The sequence below is a fragment of the Lethenteron reissneri genome, chromosome 9 (genome assembly GCF_015708825.2).
Source record: "Lethenteron reissneri isolate LAM-NWPU_2019-01 chromosome 9, ASM1570882v1, whole genome shotgun sequence".
Lineage (NCBI taxonomy): Eukaryota > Metazoa > Chordata > Hyperoartia > Petromyzontiformes > Petromyzontidae > Lethenteron > Lethenteron reissneri.
The window spans coordinates 10,914,959-10,930,140 of NC_083787.1; the positions used below are offsets into that span (position 1 = coordinate 10,914,959).

At 47.2% G+C, this 15,182-nt stretch overlaps 1 protein-coding gene across 1 annotated transcript; it reads left to right on the forward strand.

Annotated features, from left to right (window-relative positions):
* Nucleotides 1–11,143, forward strand: GCSH (glycine cleavage system protein H). Its single transcript, XM_061548259.1, has 5 exons — nucleotides 1–514; nucleotides 3,442–3,521; nucleotides 5,581–5,644; nucleotides 8,582–8,713; nucleotides 9,245–11,143. The coding sequence occupies exons 1-5, from the start codon at nucleotides 364–366 to the stop codon at nucleotides 9,340–9,342; spliced, it is 525 nt and encodes a 174-aa protein (XP_061404243.1). The 5' UTR covers nucleotides 1–363; the 3' UTR covers nucleotides 9,343–11,143.
* The last annotated feature ends 4,039 nt before the right edge of the window (nucleotides 11,144–15,182 follow it).

Genomic DNA, 15,182 nt, shown 5'->3' on the forward strand with positions numbered 1-15,182 from the left:
TTTGCTGCCATCGCTGCTGCTACTGCTGTTTGCATTACAATCTACACGTTTTGTGTGCTCTTCCGACAGTCTCATTTGATGTCGTAGCGGCCGGCTCGGGTCTAGGTTGGATCAGGTCGGCGAAGGGGGTCTGACCGAGACGTTCGTGCCCGACACGTGCGAGTGCATCCAGGGAGAGGGGGGAAGGGGGTGGGAAGAGCCGGGGAAGGAGGAGAGACCCGCCGGGCAAAGGGACGCGCACAACGCGCACGTGTTGAGCCCTGCGAGACAGCCGCCATTCGCCACTTGCCGGCGACGTGGCCGCACAGCACTCGTGCCAGGCTAGGTGCACTTTGAGACACACACACAGAGACACACACAGACATGTCCCTGTCGGCGGTCCGTGGAGCGCGGCTGCTGCTGCTGGGCGGCCTGAAGGTCTCGGCGTGCCGGGGTCACCCCCGCGTCGTGGGGGTCTCGCCGGGCCCCAGGGCGGCGGCGCGGGGTCTCCACTCCACCGGCTTCGTGGCCGCAGGTGAGAGGGTCCCGGTGGGTCTGGGGGTAGAGGGGGGCAGGGGTAGGGGATCCGAGGATGTCAAGGACACCCCCTGAGGCTCGCAGGGGGTCTGGGAATCGAGGTGAGCTCCGGGGTGTGCGAGAGCCGCGTGTGGAGCGGCTGTCAAGAGAACCCGCGGGCACTCGAAGGGGTCCGAAGGGTCGGCACGACACGAGTCTGGGAACACGCGACGGGGTCGACAGGGGTGCAGGACCCTGGCGCTCGTGGGGGTGCAGAGATTAGGGGGCACGGGGATCAAGATCGGGGGTTATGGGGAGACGCAAGGCACCAGGACCCTGGGGTCCATGAGCCAAAGACGCGGGGAAAGCGGTGATCCCAAAGGGATGTAGGGGTTGAGGGGTACACAGGGATACGGAGACACGAGGGGGCTGAGGGATCCGGGGTCTGAGGCATTTGAGGACTTTGGGGCCTTGCCGCTGCCCTTCTCGGGGCTGACCGACCTGGCCTAGCCGGCCTGCCCGGCAAGGAGGAGGCTCGCCCGGCGTGGACCGCTAGGCCATCCCGGTGGGCGAGGCCACTAGCGTCTTGGATTTTTTTAAATGTTGTTGTTATTACTGCGGTTATTTGTATGCCAATTGTTTTGGGTGGTTATTCTGGCCATAGTCCTGGTTGTAGTGTGTCGTTACGGCCGATTGCATTAACTGTGTTCTGCCTTGGTTATTGAAGTTAATGCAGTTTAAGAGAGCTGCATCAGTGAAAAATAAGTTGTGGTGGTGCATGTTGCTGAAGTGGACAATTTGTATGTTTGACGATATATTTCGTTGTGTTTACAGATATGCAATTTTTATTAGACTATTTAAACAAATGCACTTTAAAAAATAAAACGTACTGCATATAGTCTGTACAAATAAGTATAGATTTGAAGCTTTCGTGACTGCATGGATTCATTCGGTAAAGTCACGTAGGTAAAAATAAAAATAATAGAAATAATAGAAAGACAATTATAAATCACGACTTGTGTTGCCTCCGAAACGTCGTGATTTATAATTTTATTTCTATTATTTTTCTTATTTATTTTTACCTACGTGACTTTACCGAAAAACCCTAAGAGTATGAATCTGTACAAATATCCTCCTAAATTGTGGACCCAGTATAAGAATGCATCTATTGCACGCTTTCCAGGAAAGCCTTTTCTTCGGACGGTCGTGTATTCGGATTTCTTGCCGTTTCCCTTTTAAAGCGCAGTACTGCGATGCATTCATTTGCATGTGGGAGGAATTGTCTGCAGAGATGAGTTTGCGAACCCACTTTGCTTACAGCCACGTGGGTTTGCACACCTTTCATCCTCTTATCAGTGCCTACCTAATGACAGACCAATTCGCATCTTATTGGTCACCCCGTGCCCTTATAAATCTCAACTTTTACCGACAACGTCCCATCACAAGGGAGAATCACAAACATTTTGCCCGTAATGAAATATTTGGACCGGGTTGTATCAGCGTAAAATTGGTTTTCCTGGCCTCTCCCACATTGCATTGTGATTCGAATTCTGCTTAAGCACTAAACACCATTTCAAGATGTGTGCCATTCCTGAGGTTGTAAACAAAGTGGAACCTCCCTTGGGGTAGGACATACAGAACTGGGGGACGGTTCTTAATATGGAACACAATGATTGTGTTTTACTTGCCAAGCAAGACTTCGCAAGAAAGGACAAATGCCGCCTCGAGGCATCGAACACCCACGTGATCGTCCCACACTTAGCTCAGCTCTTGAACAACTTGTAGGGGAAATCGCCAATGCGGTGCATAGCCAATGTTTTGTAAAAAAAAAGGTTGCTTTCCAATGCAGTCCAACAAGTAAAACAGGGCATTAGGTCTCAAGGCCCCTGTCAGTACATTACCATAATCTATTTATCGAGTTGTCCTCTACGTAAGTGAGATTGATTTCCATGACCGATGCTTTCCACCGTCTACAATGTTCAACGCCTGTCGTGTAGAGAGTCTCATCCTGACTGCTCTCATTGTCCCACAGAACGATCCGTTTCCTTCCTGTCCCCCTCCTCTCTTCCATTTTCCCCTTGCAGAATCATCTTCGTCATAAAATTAATATCTCCAGCTAATCCCCTTAATAATACGTTCAACTTGTAAGACGCACATAGTTATGTGCCACATATGCAGCCTTTCTTCTCATCAGCCCTCTGAGTAATTCTTGCTTGTAGCTGTCATCTCTCAGCAGATCTTGATCCTTCTTTGTGAAGAGTCTCCTATGGCTATATTAGTGAGATTAACTCTTCACCAGGAAGGACACAGTTCAAAAGTGATTCACCCTGATCGCCCACTGTTCATTGCTGTGATATAGTGCAAACACACCAGGTGAGTTGGGCAACTGCTTTTACCAGATATTTGTTCCTTGTTTTATGTAATTGTTTTTTTTATTATAATATTAATCTGGCCATGTGGCTAAGCAGCAGAGTGAGCGGCTCGCAAGTGAAAAGTTGCGAGTCGAAATCCTGGTTGGGGGGGGGGTTCACTCGGCCCATCATCCCTCTGGGGTGAATAAAATTTGTTATACTTTAAGGGGAATTCAACAGTGGTTGTTATCATGTGTATAGACTCGCCTCTAATGTAGGATAGGGGAGTTTCCACCACTGCCTTAAGAATGTAAACTAAGATGAGCACCTACTCAATACTGATTTGAGCAGGACAGTAATATAAGCTTGTTTTATTTTTTACTTATTCTACCTGGAATACATTGCCTCGTTATTTGAAGAGAAATGTCTTGTATGCCGTATATTCCAAGTGTTGGGTTTTCATGTACATGTTATTTCATGTCAAGTGCTCTCTCAGATGCCTTGGTTATGTGAAGTGTGCTACATAAATAAAGATTGAGTGATTGATTGATTGCTCCCTGGGTCTTCGCTCCCTGCTTCTCCCTGGTCCCCGCAGCCCGCAAATACTCAGATAAGCACGAGTGGATCCTGGTGGAAGGTGGAGTGGGCACCGTGGGCATCAGCAACTATGCCCAGGTGAGTGGCACCAGTGACATGTGGCCCTCGCCTGCTCGTTTAATCACCTCTGTAACGACGTGGATGCATCACTCAAGATTACACTTAGCCTGGTACAAGTGATCTGATGATGTCATTGTCACTCCGTGGCAAATGGAAGCTGTTGCTGTCGTATCACTTGCCCCTGTCAGTAATGTTCAAGCGAGCACCTATCATCATCATCGTTAGCCATGATCTATCCACTTCGATGAAGGCCTCCTCAATAAGCTGCCAACTTACACCAGGCAAGAATCCACTGATATCCGGCACACAAGTTGATTTAATGTGCTCCATTTCCAAAGTGGACCAACTCTTGGGCGTGTTCCCTCTGCGCACTCGTAATAACCTATGTTATAAGAGTTGTGCATAAACAAATTTCAGAATCAGAATTTGTATTTAGACTGGGAGAATCCGATGAGCTATGAAGCAATTTTTCACTGATGTCCAAATCAATGGACAAACTCTTCTGGCTGCATCTCCATCATTAGACTCGATCACCGACAGTCATCCCTTCTGGTGATGTGTCCTTCCAAAGCCCACTTATTTTTCTGAACAATCAATATGATGTGTCCAACGTGCATATGTTCTCTAATGCACGTGTCGCCCTTCCTGTTTCTTAGTGAAAATTAAAGGGGCACCTTTCTCTCCGTGCTTCTTTGCTCACTTTTCAGCGTTTCTTCTCTGTATCCCCCACCTGTGTACCAGCTGCTGAGTTCGTGCCCTGAAGGCACAAGACTCTTAAGTGATACCAATATTATCAACACTGCACTGGTGTTGTAATAATTCTTGCTTTTAAGACCTCGGAGGTGGCTGAGCTCAGCAAATGTATGCTGGTCTTGTTCTACATGTCTGCACATGCGAATGGGTCGCATAACAGGATTGACTACAAACACAGATGTGAGCCACTCTAAGCTATGCCTCCTCCAGTTTAGGCTGTGCCAGTCCAGACTGAACTGTTGTGTTTACAGCTGTGCTCAGATTAAGGGCAGACAGGTATAAACCAGGTATAAACCTGTCTGCTCAACAATGATTGTGGGAACAAGCGTATAATACAGACACCCAAACACCAATTCACGTGTTTCATCGAGCCTACAGAGGATCTGGTAACTCCATCGTGCGCATTGAACTCAACAAGATGATATGATATATATGGGACCCTTTTTGCCAGGTAGTCCTCTACTTACGATGGAGATGCGTTATGACGACCCCATCGTAAGTCAAAAATGTCGTTAGTCAAAGATGGCCTCGCCTACCCAGGAGTCTTAAAGAATGGTGATAGTTTAGCAAAACAGAGAAATTTACAGTAGCGTACTGTATAAACTATATACTGTATGTATTTATTAATTACAATAATGTATTGCACAGTAAAATGTAAAGTATAAAAAGCAAGCTAAATTCTTAGCCTACCTATATGAACTGCAATTTAATAGAAAGTTTTTTCAGGAAACAATCCTATCTGCTATAAAAAAAAACTTTTAACATGCATTGAACGTATCGTATCGCCATCGTAAGATCGAAATATCGTAAGTCGGACCATCGTAACTCGGGGACTATCTGTATATGCCAAAAAGGGTGAAGACAATATCAATTACTATTGTAAGGGTTTTGTGGTTGCACTGTATAGGTTCTGCCATGTGTTTTCGGGTTGTACCACTTGTTGTTTGGCACGATGTCCCGACGTTTCCCTCCACATGCTGGGAGCTTCTTCAGGTAGCTTTTTGTGGAAGCTCCCACCCAGCACGTGGAGCATCGGGCTAAGTGCAGTACAGCCTGAAAACACATCAGACAGCTAAGTTAATATGAGCTCAACAAGTTAATGTGCACATTTTTATAGTTGCTTCTCTGGCCAAGAGTTAATGTGTGCATGGCGCACGTGTGTTTTGCGAAGTTAACCTGTAAAAGTTGGGAAATGTTCAGCCCCTTCAACAGCAGTTGTTTTTTTAACATAACAAATTTGGCTACTGTCTCCACTGTTTATCGTTTACTGCCTTTCTCCCCCAACCCCAATGTCTCACCCTGTAAACCCCTACTCCCATCCCAGGAGGCACTGGGTGATGTGGTGTACTGCGGATTGCCCGAAGTAGGCACCAAGTTAGCTCAGTTGGGTGAGTGGCCTGAATCTTCCCAACGTCCCGGTTTGTTTCAGACAGTCCCGGTTTCAGAAAGGCTGTCCCGGTCTCCCAAAGCTTTTGCAAAAAACATTATTTTGTCCTCTGTTTAAAACGCTCTGGTCTCATGCTCGACTCCTGATATGGGCAAAGGCTGGGGCTACTTGATTAGTAACCGGGGCTGGTGGAGGAATAGGCAGGGCCTAAGAGCGAGGCCACTAACTGTTTGGGTGGAGCTCGTGATTGAGTGGGCAGACGGAGGGCTCGCCAGCTCACCAACTGGTTCTGCTCGAGTCTCCCAGGAAAGTTGTAACTCTACTGTGGCCACCTACACTCTGCTTCAAGGTAGCTTGTGTGAGAATCACTCACAGGCTGTGGCCTCATGCGAATACAGCCAGCTTCAACTGGTACCTCCTTTTTGCATGGACATTCAACTCGATTCGATCCGATTTGGCTTAATTTCTGTCAGAACTTAAATTGATGGATAAGTCAAGGTGAATATAAATAATTGGCATTTCCAAGGTTACAGAGTTGTGACACGAGTTGAGCAGCTCTTACCATTCGGCACGAATTCTAACATACAATTCAGGTCAGCTGCACAATATGCAAAATCGTCCAGGAGAATTTGGGATATGTCTCTAGACAACTCGAATTATTTAGAGAAATAGAAAACGAGTTGTGGAGGGGGGGGGGGGGGATCTTGAGGCACCACGATGGCGAAATGTTCACTACCTTGCCTGGTATACAGGAGGTCATGGGTTTGATCCCGAACCTGATGCCTGTATATTTGGAGTTTTCATGTTCTCCCTGTGGTTGCATGGATTTTTCTCCGGGTCCTCTGGTTTTCCCTGCACATTTAGAAACATGCGTCTAGAGTGTTTGGCTGCTATACATTTCAACATAAGCCACTTCGTTGAGCTATCATTTGTGGCCAGGTCACTTCTGAAAAAGAGCTAAATAAATCAGTGGGCTTTGCCTGGTAAAATTTAAATAGTTTAGTTTAGTTTGTATACTCGAGTTCTGCGGGTTCATGCAAAGCGGGATTAATTGTACCGATTCTGCCATGCATAAGCCAACCTTTCATGCCTCCGTGAAATAATTAAAAGATGGCTGTGGAAATTGAGTAAATATTTTATACACTGTGCAGGCGCTTGCTGCTGAAGCGGATTGCGTGGAGCGATAGGGGCACAGGGCTGGTGTAGTCAGGGTTTCCAAGCGGATGGAGTGAGGATCAATGCCACGGGCGGTGGTTGTGTGTTTATTCAGGCTGGAAGGGTTAAGGGTGGAATGTAGAACCCACACAAGACGTTTCGTTTGTCTATAAGCCACGTCAAGGCACCTTACACGAAGCCTGCGCCATATGTGGTCGGAGTGGTGGCGCAACGGATAGCGCACTGTCAAATGAACTTGGTGACCTGAGTTCGATTCCTGGCCATAGTCAACATCAATAGCGAGTGATATCTGAACTGGCCCCATGCACCCCTTTTCACCAACCCACACAGACCAGCGTGGTGAAGTATGGTCAAACAACCCCCATAACTGACGCCTTGGGGAAACCTTCATCCACCAGTGGATTGGCAGGAAGCTGCGAATTATATATTTTTATTTTATAAATCTTAAACTGCACATTCAAGAGTCAAGTCTGTGTCTACATTCTCAATCCAGAAATGTGGTGCCACTCATCTCCATTGACAAGTGGTGGAAATTCAATAATCGCATGACAAGGCTATGTATCTCCATAGGATGACCACTGTTGATGTGACACTGCCCAGTGCTTTTTTCCCAGTGGTGTCAGAGCAGCCAACAGATTCTCAGGACCGGTTTATAATTGCTCTCCTAGTCTGTGGGGAGCTGCAAAATTAGGAACCAATCCTCACGCTTTATTGTAAATGATAAGAAACTCATCGGGCAGATAAGCGAATGCAATCTGGAAACGAGTAAGAGTGATAATATGTAATGACAGACACGGGGAGCTCGCTCCAATGTCGCGGGACTTTGTACAGATGGGAAGGGTCGTTATCAGTGTCCATGCGAGGGGCAGAGTTCGTGGAGCAAAAGATCTTTGGCAGCACAGTAACCTGCCTGAGAAAAGGCGATTTCAACAATAATCGGTGCATTAACAGCAGCTTAGAGCGAGAGAGACGTTTCATTTGAATTGTATTAGCAGTTGCGGAGGCTGAGCGGGATAAGACCATAAGCTGTGACCACCTGGCGGTGAGCTCGGCATGCAGCCTAGAGCCCTGCTCCTGGCATCGGCACGTTTGCGTGCAGGTGTGCGTTTGCTGCTTTGAATGTGTGGCCTGAGGCGGGGTGACCTGGAGTGTGCTCATGTGCGCAGGCGTGTAGATCAGTGTTGCAGCGGCGAGCGCGCACCGCACTATGAACCCGGCCGCCTGAGTTTGATTCTCGGCCCACGGCTAACATTAGTGCTGAATGAGATCTCAACCGGTCCTGTGCCTCCCCTAAGTCGGCCCCACCTTGAATGAGTACCTCGTCTGGCTTATAAACCTCAGCATTGGGAAGACAATGGCGGCTGAGTATAGTGCTGGGCACACCATCCCCTCGTGCATCTTACTAGCTTTAATAAAGTGCTCACTAACAGCACGTGCACCAACAGCCTCTTAAGGCTATATGGAGGATCTTTGTCAATATGGCAGTATAGCAAGATTATTCATTTCCATTTGTATTTCATCGGTATGTGGATTAAATCCATGCATGAGTTTTCTCCGGGTACTCAGGTTGCCTCCTGCATGTGTAAACACTCGTTAAAAGAGTTGGCCAAACATCCCAATATAGGATCACAGAGCTGACGCAATTGTGGGCACCAGTTTTGGCTGCCTTCCCATTTGTCTGCGTTTTCCAGTGCCTCCATGTGCAAAACTGCGTGCATCACAGAATGTGTGCGTACCGTGTGTGTCTGTGGTTCGTGTGCAGAGGAGTTTGGTTCGCTGGAGAGCGTGAAGGCGGCTAGCGAGCTCTACTCGCCCATAACGGGCTGCGTGACCGAGGTGAATGCCGCCCTTGCTGAGAATCCTGGCCTCGTAAACAAGTCCTGCTACGATGACGGTGAGGAACTCTTCTCTACCAACGTCGCCTTCCATTGCTCGCTGTAATAATTATTTCTCTTGTAAGGCTGGGTGCCGTGGAACTCGCACGCTGTTGGGATATAGTGACGGGGAGCTTTTGAATCGTGCCGGGCTTTTCCCCAGCAATTTTAGACCTTTTTGCAAAAAAGCACAAAATGTTAAAGTCATTGTAATCTTTTATGGTGATGCAAAATTTCAAAACTAAACTGTGAAGAAGCCCATTAAGTGTGCGCGCGTGTTAAAGCGTCTGTACAAAAGCGTGTTGTGTAAAGTGCAGACATTTTGAGATAAGCGTCCGTGGCATGACTTTGGATAACACTCGTAGATGAATTATGAAAAGCAAAAACAAAATTAGGTTTTTGGATTGATGGGATTTTAAGATCCAAATTAACCCCCCCAAATGTGTTGACATTTTTGTTCAATTAATTCACAGCAGTCATATAAATAATATCAGTCCACCACAGTGTGTGTGACGCACAATGGGCACGTGTCTCCCCTGCTGTGCTTGCAGGGTGGCTGATCAAGTTGAAGGTGGAGCAGCCTGCCGAGCTGGATGGCCTCATGGATGAGAAGGGCTATGAGGCCTTCCTCAAATCCATGGAGGAGTGATGGGGGAGCCCTCACTTAGCCGCACACCCAGCTCCCATTCCCGTCCACCCATACCGCAGCCCTCCCAGGTCAAATAGGGAAACCTTGATGAAGTTGCCCCCACGGGTAAAATCCCTGGGGTGGATCGAAATGTGGTGTGGAAAAGGAATTAAATTAAATGATGCTGTGCCTTCTTTATAGAGCTATATTTTGGTTTGGAAATAAGTTGTGTTTTAGACGAGAGTCTCTTAGGGAAAGCTTTGGGAATTTGAGGCGGCGATGTTGTAGGCGAAGAGGTTGATCCGGGAGGGCGGCGCTTCCACATAGCCGATTATGCCGGGTGGTGCTCACGAAAGTTGTGAGGTTCCCTCCACCCCACCCTGCACATTGTAGACATGCATATGGAGCTACCATGACACTAACAAGCTATACACTAGCACATCGACTGTAGCTAAAAGTGCTTTAACTCGTAAATGTAGCATGCGAGCCATCAGCCGGTCAGCAGCCACGTCCCGAGTGATAGCGTGCTTTCGCCTAGGCACTCGGGGCTGCTACAGCTGCCCCGTGCATTGATCGGAGCACTTGTTGACCCCCGTGTGCTTTTCCGCATGTGTCATGGTTTGTGTTCTAGCATTACCGTTAGTGGCATGATTCGCGCGATGGTCGTGATGGATGTAAAATGATCAGCCGCTCAAGTCTCGGCCACCTTGACCCAGTAGGTCCAAATCGTAATTCATGCAACTGATGTTTACTTACGTTGACCTGTCATAAATCCAATCCTCAGTTACTATTGCACAAAAGATAAACCCAGTCCTATCGCCTAAACAATCGACATTGACCCTTCAGGCGACGCTTAACCTTAAATCTGGCAGTAAATGCAAAACTGAACTTTTAAATGTTCAATTTTGCCAGTAGACAATCTTAAACATGACACTAATGTCTAACCCAACCTCAATGCTAACTTTTAATCCCGAGCCTAAACCAATACACAGCCTAAGCCGCTCATGGTTAAACACAGCCTTAAGCTCAATGAGCACGACCATAGTTATACAATTTTCACTGCCTTTTGCCCTATGCCACGAGGGTCAAGGTATTTTATGAGCTCCACACAGCATGAGCATAATGCCCTCAGCCACGTGGCGTGAACTCCATTTTCTGAGGGCTGCTGGGGTCAAAAACCTACCTGGTGCATGCCTCCCGAATGCCCTAATTACCCCATGCCCCATACTGCTTGTGCATTGGCCCATACTCTGTGAAATGTCACTAATGTGCACTGTCAGTTATTGAGTGAATTGGACATCACTGTTAACTCGGTGTTTTTATCCGAGTGATAAAAAAAAACTTGCGTTGAGCAGCTTTGGTGAACAGTGTGGTACCTGCAAATGCGAGTGTTTGTGACTGAGCCGTGGTTTCAATGCTTGGGAGCACCGGGACAGAGACACGGTAACCCTGTGAGATTGCCTCTTTTTCCATGAGAACTTTCCACAGGACCTGCCATGATGACTGCATCACCTGGGCCCATGAATAATAGGGGGCAAGGGGAGCAGCTGTACGTAAATTTGGACAGGGAGGGGCAGGCCAGTTATGCTGTACCCCCTTGATAGCTGTATTTCCCCCCCCCCCCCCCCCGTTAGCTACCCAATATAGCCCCCTCCCATAGGCCCATGTGGCAGTAACCCACATTTTACATTAACACTGGGCAGACTCTTGCCCATATCTTCCGTTTCAGTTTGCTGACCTTTTGAGAAAAATGGTACTAATATGCGTTTCGGGAGGATTTAGTGATGAGTTTAAAATAACTAATAAAACGAGACGAACACGCCGTGCATGTGCATTGTGACTTGATGTGCGTCGTGTTATTGTTGGTCCTGAACCCAAGAGAGCCCAATTGAGTTGCAAGACTTGTTTTGCAACTCAATTGCAAAACAAGTCTTGGGTGGGGGGGTATCCTTGTTCGGTGGCGTTGTGTGTTGGAGGATACTGCATTGTCTGGTGAAAACTCATCACAAGTAAGAGGGGAAACCACCTAACATTTGAAGCATTGTTAAGGAGGCATATGACCAGTGACGGACTGGGACGAAAAAATCGGACCAGGTGTTGGTAAACACACCGGCCCAAATTGCCGTGCGATTTCATTGGCCCATTTGGGCTGGTTAAAAAAAAAACAAATGGGCTGGTGAGTTAAGAGTCTTTGGGGTTGTAGAATATGGGACTTAATGCCAACTGAGAGCAGAAATAAGCAATGAAGTGTACACAAAGGTAATACATTTTAAAACATTGCAAATGTTTTTTTTACTCGAATCACATTATGAGACATCTCCTTTACCAGTGGCAAAATATAGTAATAGGTTTTTACCCTTTCAACTGGTACAACAACTGACACCTTTATACAAGGCATCATGTTTGCAATAACCACAACACAAGCAGTCAAAATGCAAACAAAAGTAAACAACTTTGATGATGATAATGATATGCACTGTCTGCATAAGACAATGCGTATCATCATCATCAGAGTTGTTAATTTTTGTTTGCATTTTGACTGCTTGTGTTGTACCAGTTGAAAGGGTAAAAACCTATTACTCGAATCACATTTGCAATGTTTTCCACAGACCGGCCTTCGAAATGTGGTCCATGACTCGGCTCAGGTTCACTCATGAGTACTGTCGTCAATGCGGTGGTATTGTAGCGATGTTTATGATGACCATGGTTATGGTGATGATTATGATAAGTTGATTTCTATAGTGATTATGTTTAGAGAAAATATGTTCCGAAAATGATCATGTAATTAATTCAACAAAGCCTCACCCAGCCTTAAGACACTTTAGCAGAAGAACCCTGAGTTGGGATGTTTGGCTAATTGTATACAGTATATAGAACTGAAGTACCTGAAAAAAATCCACAGTGCTCGGGCAGTGGCATGGTTCAGCAATAACGCTGCTTGTTGTGAAGGTTTGCAGCTCGAATCTGGCAGGCTACCATGGTTAATACTGCGGGTGTATTGGCATACGAACCCCTGATGTCATTTGAAAATAGGCCATTGTGTACCGGCATCGTGGGATACATTTTTAACTACTATACCCACAAATTACCTAATTGGGATTACATATAGGGACATCGCCCCCTACTGCAGACTATGTGAAACGCAATGCCTTCGTGAATAATATTGCGCTTCTAGAATGGCGCGAATACCAACGTGTAGCAAATTAGTATTGAGCACTCAAAAAGGTTGTCGTACTCAAATTATAAATGTTGTGGCTTTGCTCTCCAACACACCAGTGTGTTTCAAGTTTAAGTTTCATTTATTAGGTTATGTGATGTGCTAGTAACGAATTGGCACGTTCTGTTTACGTGACAAACCTTACTAATTGGTTGTGTCGGGTGGTGGCGGGTTTAACGACACATTGGAATATTTACGCGATCTAATCCAAAAAAAACATGCATTATGGACTCAAAAGTCTTTTAAGAAGGTGTTCACAACTCTTTTGGCTGTACTGCCATCTGCTGGCCACGTCGCAAAATATTCGGGTTTGGGAGTTTCTTCAAATCTGTGATCCACCGACCCTGTCCTTCAAATAATCGAATCACGGGGGTGTGCCACCATCATCATCACAACAACAACAACCGCCATTCGCCACAAAGTGGCGGTGACGTCACCACGACGCTTGTGCCAGGCCATGTGCACCTTGAGGCCATGTGAAGTGTCGAACGCCCGCTGGCAGGAGGTCACGGGGCAGACCCAGCAGGTGCCAAAGGTCGACTGACCGAGATGACCGAGATAACTGGCTGATGCACCACCTGTGCCCCCTACTGTGCCAACTTGCTGTGCTTTAGCCACCCGGCGCTCCGCTCGTTGTTGTGAGCGTCGCTCCTCCGCCCTCTGTTGTTACTGGAGGGCGACTGCCTCCAACTGCCCAGCAGCGTCCTTCACGAGCCTCCTCCACAGAGGCCGATCTTGACACCGCTGGTACCGGTCATCGGCAAGTCCACTCAGCTCCACGTCCTCCTGTACCACATCACTCCATCTCTTCTCCAGCCCGTGCCTCCTGTACCACATCACTCCATCTCTTCTCTAGCCCGTGCCGCGCCCGTCTAGCCCCCTCGATCCGGCCGAACAAAAGCTGTTTAGGCATGCGGTGGCTGGGCATGCGGGCTACATGACCCAGCCAACGCAGCCTTGCCTGCCGGAGGAGCTCACCGATGGGACTTTGCCCAGATCTTTCAAGGATGTGTGAGCTCCTCACACAATCCAGCCTGGTTAAACCCAGGATGGATCGTAGGCAGGCCAGCCTAAATGTTTCTAACCGGCGAAGATGCTCCATTAGGGGGGTCCACGTTTCGCAAGCGTAGAGAAGGGAGGGAATGAATGTGGCCGAGAAGACTTGAAGCTTCGTGCGGAGCGACAGACCAGGTAGCTTCCACACAGCGTTACGCAACCGATGAAAAGATAATGCCGCTCGACTGATTCGGAGTGAGACCTCTGCTGTTAAACCGGAGCTGGTCATGAGCACACTGCCCAGGTATGGGAAACTCTCTACTCTCTCCACTACTGCCCTATCACCACCACTATCACCACCACCCACAATGATGGGCGGTGGTGATGATGGTGTTTGTACTGCAGTGATAACGGTTGTTGTGGTGATGATGATGATGGTGGTGAAATTGTCTGTGGTGTTTAGTAAGCAGGATTGTAATGCACGGCTAAGCTTCTGGCAGTAGAGGGCAGCAAATCCATTGTTCATAATAGAGGTTTGTCATGTTAACAAAATATGCCAATTCGTTACTAGTTCAGCACACCGGTGTTTTGGAGAGCAAATCCACAACATTTACAATCTTAGTACGACGTTTCACCAGTAATTACAACCGGCATCATCAGGCGGCAGCCAGATCCATTGTTTTTATAACTTTCGCGTCTATGCTCCCACATTTTCACGTAATTCGCAATGACGCGCGTGGCGAAACTAAACGAAACAATGTTTTTTTATGTTACCAGGTACGGCCCACTGAGCTATGTAGCAACTTTTTCAGAAGGGACCTGGCTTTCACAAATGAGAGCTCAACGAAGTGGTGGCTTTCGTGGAAATTTATAGCAGCCAACATCCTCTAAACGCATGTTTTTAAACGTGGAGGGAAAAATCGGAGGACCCCGAAATAAATCCACGCGAGCACGGGGAGAGAGAGGCACGCAAACTCCAAATATACAGCAGCAGCACGTGTCAGGCTCGGGATCGAACCCACGACGTCCTGCGTACCAGGCGAGGTAGTTAACATCTCCTAGCCACCGTGGCACCGCGTGTGGTAAGACAAGAGACAAAGAGCCCCCGTATAGCCTAAACTGACTTTTGGGGCAAGTGCTGTTAGCATTGAAAGGAGGCCCTCTTGACAGCAGTGAATTGCGATGATTAATCAGTACTGTAACACAGATTAAACAGCCGTGGTTGTGGTGAAAATTAACAATATAAATATGCTGATAATGTGTATATCAATGAATTCGTCTCTTCCACGTATTTGTGCTATGTATCAGGGTCATTGCCCGAAACGTCACAAATTAAATCTTGACTTAAAGCTTTCGTGACTGCAGCAATTCATATTTTTTGGGTCTTTCGGTAAAATCACGTAGATAGAAAAAAATCACGACGTTTTGATCGCAATACAAGCGGTCGTCAACCTGATGACGAATATGTCACAAATTATATTTATCTTTAATTTCAGGCCACAATGTTAATGACACACGTGTTGAGTTTGTGTTGTTTGTTACGGGTGATTGTGCACCAAATTGCCAACGCAGCATCACCAAACCACGTGTTTATCAACAGAAGCTGCTGTACACTAAAGCTCTCTGCTTGGGTGATGATGACCCCGTG

Bases quoted from the DNA above. Each gene is read 5' to 3' on its own strand.
- GCSH (XM_061548259.1), top strand. From the start codon at position 364: ATGTCCCTGTCGGCGGTCCGTGGAGCGCGGCTGCTGCTGCTGGGCGGC. The intron at 5,645-8,581 runs GTGAGTGGCCTG...GTTCGTGTGCAG, and splicing joins CACCAAGTTAGCTCAGTTGG to AGGAGTTTGGTTCGCTGGAG. The intron at 8,714-9,244 runs GTGAGGAACTCT...CTGTGCTTGCAG, and splicing joins CAAGTCCTGCTACGATGACG to GGTGGCTGATCAAGTTGAAG.